Source organism: Arachis ipaensis, chromosome B7 (genome assembly GCF_059453495.1).
Source record: "Arachis ipaensis isolate K30076 ecotype BB chromosome B7, ASM5945349v1, whole genome shotgun sequence".
NCBI lineage: Eukaryota > Viridiplantae > Streptophyta > Magnoliopsida > Fabales > Fabaceae > Arachis > Arachis ipaensis.
In genome coordinates, this window is record NC_142442.1 from 4241892 (window position 1) to 4254185 (window position 12294).

The 12294-nt window shown below is 31.0% G+C and overlaps 1 protein-coding gene across 2 annotated transcripts; it reads left to right on the top strand.

The window, feature by feature from the left end:
• The first annotated feature begins 2706 nt into the window (after nucleotides 1-2706).
• On the top strand, nucleotides 2707-7779 carry LOC107609664 (NOL1/NOP2/sun family protein). 2 transcript variants are annotated; one of them, XM_016311673.3, is made up of 12 exons: nucleotides 2707-2960; nucleotides 3320-3683; nucleotides 4052-4199; nucleotides 4409-4546; nucleotides 4679-4741; nucleotides 5088-5209; nucleotides 5454-5691; nucleotides 5827-6038; nucleotides 6513-6613; nucleotides 6785-6866; nucleotides 7004-7065; nucleotides 7183-7779. In XM_016311673.3, exons 1-12 carry the CDS (start codon nucleotides 2722-2724, stop codon nucleotides 7295-7297), a joined length of 1884 nt encoding a protein of 627 aa, XP_016167159.2. In that variant the 5' UTR covers nucleotides 2707-2721; the 3' UTR covers nucleotides 7298-7779. The 2 variants fall into 2 exon arrangements, 1 of the variants encoding a protein (XP_016167159.2); XR_015892279.1 differs by having other exon boundaries at nucleotides 2712-2960; nucleotides 6520-6613; nucleotides 7183-7682.
• Nucleotides 7780-12294: the final 4515 nt, after the last annotated feature.

Below are 12294 nucleotides of genomic sequence, written 5' to 3' on the forward strand. Positions count from 1 at the left end.
AATTACTTGTTTCAACGAAACACTACATAGATATTAGAACTTACTAATATCTTAGTAAATAATCATTTTTTACTATAAAAAGTTTAAATGCTGATAAAATTAGTTACGAAAAAATTAAACTATGTTATATTTATGAAAGTTGAGTTTTATCCGATAAAAATGAAATAATATTCAATTTGGTCTTTGAACTTACACGCGAGTCTCAATTTAGTCATTAAAGTTTCATTTGCTTCTATTTAGTCCCTGAACTTTGTGAACATAACTCATGTTAGTCCTTGAAATAATTTTCAAGGTACAAACGTTAACGGAACACTATCGTGACAGCTGGATGCCACACTAAACTTTGTAAAATGATGTCGTTTTGGTTTTGGCACTCAAATAACCTAAAAACAACATCTTAAATGGTGTTTATTAAAATTTTACCTAACAAAAATAAGTAATACGATGTCGTTTTTGAGCTATTTAAATGTCAAAATCAAAACTGCATCATTTTACAAGTTTTAACGTGACATGTAATAGTCTACAACAGCACTCTATTAACATTTTTATACTAAAAATAGTCTCAGAGACTAATATGAGGCACGCTTATAAACTTCGGAGACTAAATAGAGACAATTGAAACCTCAAAGACTAAATTAAGACTCGCGTGTAAGTTCAGGAACCAAATTGAGTATTATCTCGATAAAAATATTTAATCGTTAAATTTGTATTGACTCCACTCAAAAAATAAGTTAAATTCTTAAATTATCTTTATTATTGTCATTTCTAATATAGATTAATCTTAAAACCCTAACTATTTTTAACATTATCTAAAAATCAAAATTCATCTCTTAATACAGAAATCTAAATTGATCATTAGTGATGAAGAAAGAGGAACAAAGAAGATTTAGATCTGAATCGATATCTTGCTTTGACTCTGGCGTATGAATACAAGAGTCTCTAATTTCTTTTTCATCTTAATTTGTATTATTGGGTTTGTTTTCTTTGATTCAATTTAATTTTATTTCCTTTTTATATTCTGAAGTTATACTATTATTTGGATTGGAACTCAGGAGTTGAAACACAAACTTTGCATGGCGAATGTTTTTTTTTTCTTTTTTATATTTGTACATAAAAAATAAATATTTTTATAAGACATAATTCATTTGTCATGGATATAATATTAGTTTAATTTTTGTATGGTTAATTTTATCAAATTTTTATAGTAAAAAGTAATTATTTATTTTTAAAAATATTGAATAATATAAGTCAAGTAAATTAAAGTTGGTCAAAGAGCTAGGTAGGGATGCACATGACTCAACTCGGCTCGAATCCAAATAATTCAGAGCTAATTTGGTGTTATTTTATTGGGTCTAGGATTTGATAATGGTATAAAAAATAGACTTGGTCATTATTTAGAGTCGAATTTGGGTCAAAACAAACGCAGCTTCACTCGACCTATGTGCATCCTAGGAGGACTAAAAAAGGTATATATGTTTTAAATTAATTTTAACATTATGTTATATTAATTATAAGCTTATTATTTTATTTTTAATCATATTTGTTGAATTAAAAAATAAATAAAAAAATTATAAAATTAAAATTTATGAATAAATTCAAGTTTAAATGTTTATCAATTTTTTTATAACAAGTTTTTTTTTTAATAAATGAGTGCATCATAATTTTGACATAAAATTTATCAAAATTTAGATTTTACTCCATCGAGATAAAAGTAGTATGATTTTACTAGATTTAAGATTGGATAAAGATCTTAAAAATAGACTTAATTATTAGGTTAAATCGAATCTAAGTCAAGACAAATTCAGTTTTACTTGCTCCATGTGCATTCAAAAAGAAGGCATGAACGAAAACCAAATACTAAATTCAACATTTATAGTATAGGCCCAGTGTGTGTGGTTTTGTTGAGTTTTTTTTTTTTTTGTCACAAGGTTTTGTTGAGTTTAGCAATGGCATTCATGGATAACGCCATAACGGGCTTCTACAGTATTATCTTATATTAAAAAGAAAAACAAACAAATTTTATGAATCACTTAAAATAAGTGTATTCGGATTCAAAATTTGACTATGTCAAGCAGCAAATAAAATTAGTTTTAGTTAGTTTAGTAATTAATTTATTAATCTGTTTAAATAAATAACATAAATTTAAATTTTGTTTTATATATAATAATTTATTAGTTAACGATAATTTTTTAAAAGAATTATAATTCATTATAAATTAATTCTTAATATATCAAATTAAAAAATATAAAAAAAAAGTACATAGACAAACTTAGAAGTTATAATAGAACACAAAAAATAACTAAAAAAGATTATTCACTGCACAAAATAACCAAATAACCAAATTTTTTCCATAACCATCAAAGATTTAATTTGACATCACGTTTTAGATTATGCAATGTCAACATGAATGTTAACAGAAAAACAGCGGTTAGTTAGCTTATGATTAGACTTGTTGCATGAATCTAACATTTGGTGATTACTGAAAAATTATTTATAAACAATATTTTGATGGTAAATTTGGTATTTTATTTCACCCGCTCGATATAATACGCATATAAAAAATTGATTACTAATTTAAAATACAAAATATATGTAATATATATTATTAATTTAATTTAATAACTGATGTTAACTACCATTGTTTAACTCGATATTTTTTTTTTTCATTTCCCCCCAATATTAATTGATTAATAGAAGCGTGATTTTAATTTGTTTGAATGAATGAAGAAAGAGAGGGTAACGCTTACGCTGCTGAAAACCCTTGGAAGCTGCAGAAGACGATTCCATAAAACCCCCAACGTTGCCGCCACTCACCGCCATCAAACAACAATGGAGGAACAACAACTCCACTCCGATCGATACTCCTTCAATCCAACCCTCAAATGGAACCCGGAGGTGCATAACTACTTCGCCAAAGCTTATGGCGTTGAACGCTTCTCTCGCATCTCCATCGCTCTAACGTAACTACTTCTCTCGCATCTTAGTAGCTCATTAGTTAGTTAGTCAGTTACTTAGTTAGAAACGGTTAAATTTAGTTATAGTGGTATTGCTAGCATATGCACGGTTAAGGTAGGAAGTGAAACAAATGAGGCTGAGTTTGTTGATTGCTGTGTTCGACTCGATACCTTGTGAGTTTACTTGATAATGTATTATGATCAAAATTGCTAATGTGTATATTAATCTGCGTTTCAGTAATTCAGCACATGTATGGAGAGGTTTAAGGTTGATTTTGAATTTTCAAATATGCTAATGCTACTTGTTGTTATGTTGTTTTGGAATTTTGAGTTGTAAAGTTAGGTTTCTTGGTTATATATCGCAGCCGTCCTTCTAGGTACTCTTGTATTCGGGTTAACACGATGAGATCCACTACTGATGCTGTTGTTGAGAAGCTACGGGCGATTTTGAAGGAGTCTTCCTCAGGTTCTGGGGATGTCTCTGAGAATGGTGCTAATGGGAACCTGGCATTGGTGGAAAGCGAAGATGGAGATAGTAATCCTTTAAGAGGGGATTGTATTGGTGCTGGTGCTGTTTCTAAGTGCCAGATTCCTGGGATGGAATATGTGGTGTTTGTTTGGGGTTCAGGGCCTCGTCACATCAATTATGGTTATGCACCTGATTTGCCTCCTCCCAAGGAGGTCATCGTTAGTAGGAAGTGTGCCGAGGCTGTTCTTCGGGGTGCTCAGGTTGTTTTCTTTTCCACAGTGATAGTACGAAGCTCCTGTATAAGAAAAGATGTGCTTGTTTGAGAATTCTGCTATTTGCAGTAATAGAGTATACAGATATGTCATGCCAAAATGTCTTTTCTCTGATTTTTTTTTTCTTGTACTCTTCTATACAGTAGGCATAAGTTGTCTACTTTCTCTCCCCAAAACCCAAAATGTTCAAAGCTTCTTGCCTTGATGTGTACTTTTATATTTGAAAGTATTATTATAAGTTTTCAGTTTCCCTAGTATGCAAAAGGTAAGGTTTGGTTTGGTTGTAGGGCTTTCTATCTTATGGTAAATACTTATTGATGGTATTTCACTGGTTCCTGATGCTAGTTTTCGTTTAGGCATATGTTCCTGGTGTAATGGCTTGCAGTGCTCATGTTGAGAAAGGAGATACTGTTGCAGTCTCAGTTGCTGTGGAGCAGAAGGGTGTGGATGGGGGATGGGGTATTGGTATGACACGTGGTACTGTTCTCCAAGGATCACAAGCAGGTAGGAAGTGTATTTTTTCCCCTGGATTCTGGAGATGATAATTTTGTAGAATCCTCTTCTAAACTTGGTCTTCAAAATAAGCTTAAATAGTAAAATATTTGGAGGTCATTTGAACAAATTATGTTTATGTTTTATTAAGGTAGTTGCTTTCGTTGAATTTAACTGTCAAGAATATGGTTGGCAGAATTTCTTATTTGTTTGTTTTATAGATCCATATTATTTTGAACGGAATGGGCTTTATATTGGCCAAGGAACAGCAATGATGTCAAGGGCTGGACTGTTTCGGGTTCCTGAAGGAGTTGGTGTGGAGATGAAGAACAGAGTATATGAACTTCATTCTTTTCATAGTAAATTTCACCCTCTCTTTTATATCTGGGATATATTTTATTTATCGGGAAAAATTATTTCATTTAGCAGTTCTTCTATTGCTTAGTAAGATTATGTGGCTGCTATATTACTGTTTCCTTTTGGTTTCCCAGATGTTCTTGAAGGAGAAATATTTCTTCAAAACCTGCCAAGTATTGTTGCTGCACATGCTCTAGGTACACAAATTGTGGTCTCAGTTGTGATTTACAATTACTATGGCCTATTTGTTTTCCTTGGTTGTAAATGCATTTTCATTATGATTTCCAGCAAGTACTACAGATTAAAACCCAGCTAGGTCTTGCTATGATCCCAATCATCCCATTTGATACTGCCAAATTGAACCATTATAGCATGTGATTCATAGTAATATAGCTCTTTTACTCTGTGCCATTGATTTTTCCCTCGCTTTCTTCTTTGTTGTTTTGAATTTTCTTATGTTGAGGAGGATTCATAATCACTTAGACCTTTACCTCTTTGTAATTTAATGTATAACATTATATAGATTGATTTTGTAATATTCAGATCCGCAAAAGGGTGAGAGGATACTAGACATGTGTGCTGCACCTGGAGGGAAAACAACCGCAATTGCAATACTTATGAAGGATGAAGGAGAGATCATCGCAACTGATAGATCTCATAACAAGGTGGAAATTCTGAAAGGATACAGATAATCTTGTAAATTCCTATCTAGTAGTTTGTGTTTGATGACTGTTATATCATTACATGTGTGTGTGTGTGTGTGTGTGTGTGTGTGTATATTCCTGCTAATATTACCATGTAAGTCAACCTTTACATATATACCTACATCTATTTAGGTTGCAAAAGAACTTCTAAAATTAACAGTGAACACCCTGTAAATTTATCTGATGAATGATGATGGCTGTTTAGGTGCTGGATATTCAGAAAAGGGCAAATGAAATGGGCTTGAGTTGTATAAAGACATTTAAATTGGATGCTCTTAAATCTGTTAGTCGAGGAAACCATACTAACGCTTCTATTGGTCCAAGCTCTTGTGATGCCAATAATGGTATGGCAAATAAAGTGTCTGATTCATCAAATGTGCAAGGAGAAGGAATCTTGTCTATTATTGAAGATAGGTTAAAAACCGAGGTCATGGAGGAAAATGGTGGGTAAGTTCTATTCCTTAATTTTTCTTCTTTGCTATTATCTTCTGTTTCTTTCCTGTTTTGTATTTGTTATACCTAAATGTTATTTCTGCATCATCTATTTACAAATCTATTGTTAAATAATCTGACAATAGGTAATGGTGAAAAGGCTAACGGAAAAGTTTATTTGAGCAAAGCTGACATCCGGAAGAGTATGCGAAGAGCACGAAACGGACCTGGAAGAAATCAAAGCTTAGGTGGCAGGGTTGATGGTTCAAAAGGTTTCTCTCCTAATAGTTTTGATAGAGTTCTTCTGGATGCTCCCTGTTCTGCCCTTGGTTTAAGGCCTCGGTTATTTGCTGGAGAGGTAGAAGTGGCTCCATTCAGTCATTCACATAATCTTTCATGTACTTTGATTTATATTTGTAATTAACTATAATCTTAGACCATTTTTCATGCTGCAATACGATAGAAAATGGGACCTGATTATATGGAAGGAGAGTTAGTTCCTCTACTATTCATTGCATGCTGAGTATTTTCATGGATAGTTATCTACTATTAAAAGTTAAAACCCGCCTCAGCACTTGTATATCTAAACAAATGCCTAATATTATCTATGGGAGTCTGTAGAAGTTGTGGTTATTTCAATCTAGTTCGTGCAAGATCCTCTGTACTAAAATTTATCATACTTGCCCAGAAAATTAATGCATGAATTTGACCAATTAGCATGGATTATCAATGTATTATTCCATTGCCATCTGAGTGTCACTGTTAGTTTGGTTTGTTATTGTTGTTTTTTACCAGGAAAAGAGAATTCACTATGTGATGCCTTGTCTGGCAGGAAACAGTTGAATCTTTAAGAAACCATGGAAAATACCAGAGAAGGATGTTTGACCAGGCTGTTCAATTGGCTCGACCAGGTGGAGTAATTGTATATTCAACGTAAGAGTGCACATTTTGCTGATCACATTGCTCTTTATGCATGTTTAACCTTATTTTTATAGAGTTTATCTTAAAATCTGCTAGTCATTTTTATTGGATTCCTTGCCTTCCATTTCCTGTCGTGCTTAGATGAAACGGTTATTGATTACATTGTTCTTTCCATTATGATAGTTGTACAATTAATCCCGGTGAGAATGAAGCTTTAGTTCGGTATGCTTTGGATAAATACAAATACCTGTCATTGGCACCACAGGTTTGATGTCCTTTCCTTAGTTTCCTATTTTGTCCTTTTGATTGATTACTAGATTTATATCCCTCTAGGCCTCTAGTATAAAACTCGTTTTCATAATTTGGTTGAGTAATTAAGATTTGGTATTTTATTTATTTCAGCACCCAAGACTAGGAGGACCTGGACTAGTTGGTAGTTGTGAATTTCCCAACGGATACCTGGAGTAAGTACTCACCCAATTGAAAACCTTAGAAGTATACGTATTTATTTCAAAATTCAACAAACTATAAAATAGCAGATTGTTTAATTAAGAAGTTCATATGAACTTTATTTTTCACAGGGAGTGGTTACGACCTGGAGAGGAAAACCTAGTTCAGAGGTTTGATCCATCATCCCCACTTGATACAATTGGATTTTTCATAGCCAAATTTGTTGTTGGGTCTAAAGATGGTTAGCCAGAATCTATGTTTTGTTCACTTTTGCGCTTTGCGGTTTGAGTTCGAGGAATCGAGCAAAGCTTTCAAAGACTGGCTTGTGACTCGTGAGTTGTGACGACAATCTGGAAACGAAGTGATATTATGAATTCCCTTGCACTTCAGTCAAATGGAACAAATATACCTTATAGAAGAAAATTAAAGGGGGAAAGGGGTTAAGATTTAAAAAAAAAAAAAGGAAACTGGACCAAATATGATGATTCTGGTGCGTACTTTTTGTCTTTTTGTTACCCCCTCAACATACACGCTGCTTTTTTTCGTTCACTGGGTGTATTTATGTGCAGTTTCACACTGTTTCTCATTCCTTTTATGAACTTATTAATCAAAATGAATTGTGTTAGAGCCAGGATAGAACCAAGATTTTGAAACCTGATCTGGACAGTGACAATGTGACATTGAAAGAAGCTGCTGAGTATTTATATTTGTCTTGTCTGGTACCGAAATGAGTTGTTGAGTTTTAGTAATGATAATTGATATATAGTTTAATTAGGGTCTTAATAATAATTATTATTATTATTATTATTAGTTTAAGGATAAAAGTGGATGTAGCAAAGTCATATCATGCGTTGTAAATGAGATATTAAAACTGAAGGTGAAGGTGAAGGTAAATTTCCGATTTCAGACAATTCACAAAGAAACTTTAAGAAACTATTACAGAGGATATTTAGTATGATATCATGTCTAATATATACATATAACAGAAGTAAATGGGGAAAATTACTGGGGCTGTAGATGAAAAGTGCATATCTATAATAGGACATGGACAAAGTCACAACTTTTGTTATGCCCCTTAAGTTTCTTTCACTTCTGCCTGACAGAAACACAAAGTTACTCCTGGTAAGCTATATAGTTTACCTTTAGCTATGCTTCTAAAATTTATGCATTATAAGCTAAGATTATTTCATAAGTCAGCTACTTATTCAAATTCTTATTCCTGCTTTCATTAATTCTAGACCTAGCTATATAATACCAAACTCTATTATATGCATCTAGATATCATAATTCTCCCACAGGCAACAGTTGTAACTCATCACTTCATTGGAGACAAACCCTTCAGACATTATTGAAGAGTAACTATATTCTCCATTACCATAGCCTAAACCAAAATCTATCATTCCAAATATGTCATCATCATTATTATTATCTGAAATCCAATTCGTCATTATCACATCATCCAGAGGATCATTACTAGCCTTTGGCTCCACCGTCACCATGTCCATCATGTTCAGCCACTCGAAATCATCGGTCGAGTGGCACTCTTGTTTCTTCCGCTGCTGTTTTTCTTGCTCCACGTCGATCATGTTATTAGGGTTAACCTTGTTGCCTTCTACTACCATAGGTTCTGCAACACATACTACCTTATCACCATTGTCATCCTTGCCTTCTTGTTCTTCTAAAAGTTCTCTTAGGAGATCCCCATCAATTTCAACCTCTAAATCCATTTCTACTAAGTCCATATCATTGCTCTCATATGATGAAGCCATAAGAGAACTACTATGTAGTTAATAGGGAAATAAGTGAAACAAAATCTAAAAAAAAAAAAAAAAAAGCTTAGTGAAGTTGATTATTGAAGACAATACCCATGAAAATAAATGTTATTATCTCGAATATATATAGGTAGATATAAGGTGAAAGGGCCACGTCATGAAAAATACATGCACCTAATAATGCGGAACGAAATGGTAACACCAGAGGGCAATGTTATAGATTTAAGAGAGAGAAGGTTCTATGCTTTCTAATGAAATGTGCTTGTCAAATAGGTTACGGCATTAGGGTATCACAAGAAGTGACAAAAGGGCACATGTTTTTGAAAGTTTGGTGACTCACGGTTTTATATATATTAATGGAGAAGGCAAAGCTAAAGATAAAGAAAACGATGAAATTAGTATTTGGTCAATTTCTAGGGGGGTAGGGTGTCTAGGGACTCACATGGTGACTCGGTGAGTTTAATTGCGGTTCAAGAGTTTGAGGAAAAAATAAATAAAATTTAATGAGAAATTAGATATCAATTGAAAAGGTGATAAATTTTATGTACAAATAATGAATTTTTCAGTGTAAAAATGTTCTAATATTTGGCTAATTTTTTTTGTTATGGAAGTAGAAGTGGTGATATACCTTAATATTGTAATTTTTGGTGTTTTTTAAAACTGTGAAAAGTACATAAATCAGATGATCTGATTTTTGTACCTCAAATTTTTTAATTTTTTTTACCACAAATTAGATGGTCCGATTTCTGTATTTCTACAAATCGGACGGTCCGATTTGTGTACCTCTAAAAATCGAACGGTCCAATTTCTGTACCTTTAATAAATTGAATGGTCCAATTTTTGTTTCTCTAATTAAACGATTCCATATTTGTATATAACACCCCAACAATCCACATTTTGAAAAAATACCTCTACCACTTTAATATTAAAAATAAAAAGTTCCTAATATTTTGTACATTTAGTTTGTTTTGGTAAATAAATTGACATAAATAATTCTACTTTTATATGAAGATTATCTTATATAAATTTTAAAACAATGTTATGTGACTAACAAAATTTATCTTTTTTATTCAATACTTGGCTAATAAAATTTTAAATTTTAAATTTTAATAATATAAAAATAAGATGATAATATCCAAAATGGTGGGTATTTAATTATTTATTGATTGCCCAATTTACTAGAAGATCTTCTTGCCAGGTGTTTTAATTTGGACATGTTTCGGTGCTTGAAACGTATGTGTGGTGGTCATTTTCAATTTCAATTTCCAAGCATTGTCAGTTTGTCACTCGTGACTTGTGCATCAGTGGTGCATATCTATGTTTTTAATTCTTTCTGGTATCTTCTGCTTGTGTTTGATTTTACACAAATGCTTCCTTAAATATATAAAGTAGAGAAAGCAATTTTCCTTTCTTAATTTATTGATTTATATAGTTAAACATTGATATATAATTAACAAAATGAGGTTAATACATTCACTAGTAATCTTAAACCATTTTATTATCATTCAATAAATTGTATGTAGTAGTATATGAAACTTTTAATAATGTAATAGGTGTCATCATTAATCTCTTATATTTATATTTGTAATGTGAAAAATGTAATAAAATATGAAATTTCTTATACTCTAATTGAAACAAATGTACAACTGCGAAAACTAAACCTTGTTAACATAAACTTGTGATGGAAATTCTGCTTAATTACTTCTGCTTTTAATGGTTTGGAAAAATATACGTTAATATGTGTAGGGATATATAACGAAAAAAAAGGATTGGAAAATTATATGAAAACTTAATTTATTGGATTTAAACTTAATTTATTGGATTTAAATTCAAACTTTTTAAGTTTTAGCCACTTAGATAAAGATGTTAAAAATATTTTTTTAAAGATATTTTTTAATAATTAAAATTTAACACATATAACCGATTAAACTGTATTATTTTTATTAAAATTAAACCGGACAAATCAATTTAGTCGAAAAATTAATAAATTAAGTTTTGAACCGGTTTAAATTAATATTTTGTAATAAAAAATAACTAAAAATATTCCTATTATATATATATTAATTTTGAAAACTCTAAATACTAATTTTATGACAGCAGAGAAGAAAAAGGCTAGAAATTAGAATTTTCAATATATATATATATAATAGAAATATTTTAATTATTTTATAATAAGGGTATTGTAAGTCACCAAAAATAATAAAGGTATTGTAGTCATTTTTTATAAAAATAATATTAATTTAGATCAATTTAAAATTTGATTCACCATTTTTCAATCAAATTAATTTGTCTAATCTAATTTTGACAAAAATAATACGATTTAATCGATTATATATATTAAATTTTAATGATTAAAAAACATCTTAAAAAAAAGATATTTTAGACGTTTTCACCTCCTTTATATAATATTATTATGATATTGCTTCATAAATGATAACCTTTTTTTTTAAGAAAATAAAATGTAATAACATTACTTTCATTCATGTTCAATATATTGATCAAGCATGCATTTTGGCTAGATTCATATGGTTGGTCTAAATGCATTGCATCAGAACATTTTCCAAGACCGAAAAAAAAAATTCAAGAAATAAAAAAAAAATCATGACAGAAAGAAAGGGTATGTAGAGTGCCATATCTCATACATAGACACATTGATAATGCGCAATATTTATTTGTTTTTTTTTTTTTTACTCCAATGTTGCTTCTTGGTAGAAAGAGAAACTTGTTAGCAAATAAAGAATGATATAGAGTCCACATATGATGTAGTTTTTCCATTAATGGACATATATGAATATCATAAACCTCTTGTGATTTAAATGTCTTTTTCTTCTTTGCTTTACGTAATTACGTCCATGAAATATACATGTATATGGGGACAACTATATTGAAAAAGGACCCTTTAATTTTAATCCATTTTTTTGGAGTGTAATCCACTGCTTGCTCTCTGTTTGTGGTGTGCATAATGTATGCCACACGGAAATTAAAGTGGAAAAAAAAAAAAATCCTAATTCATGCAATTAAATTTAACAACCTACCTACCTACCTACATATCAACACAACCTATTATTAATTTATAAAAAAAAAAAAAAATAGAGGTGCAACTAGGGGTGTGCATGGCCGGGTGAAACCGAGTTTGATGTGACCCAAACCCGGCCCGAAATATATACCGGGCCTATTTGTTAGACCCGAACCCGACCATAGACCCGATGAAACCTATACACTTTCGGGCCACGATTATACCGAGTGAAAACCGGGCCGTTAATATTATATTACCTTGATACCTTCTTGTAAGTTAGCATGTAAAAATATCCAAATTTTCAAGACTCCAACCATTATTTGACATGGTAAAATTCACTTAGAAAAATATAATAAGAAGTAACTCTTCTCTAAAATTAAAGTATAACCATAATCAATACTAATATTGCCTAATAACACCAAATATTTAAATCAATACAAATAACACAAAATTAT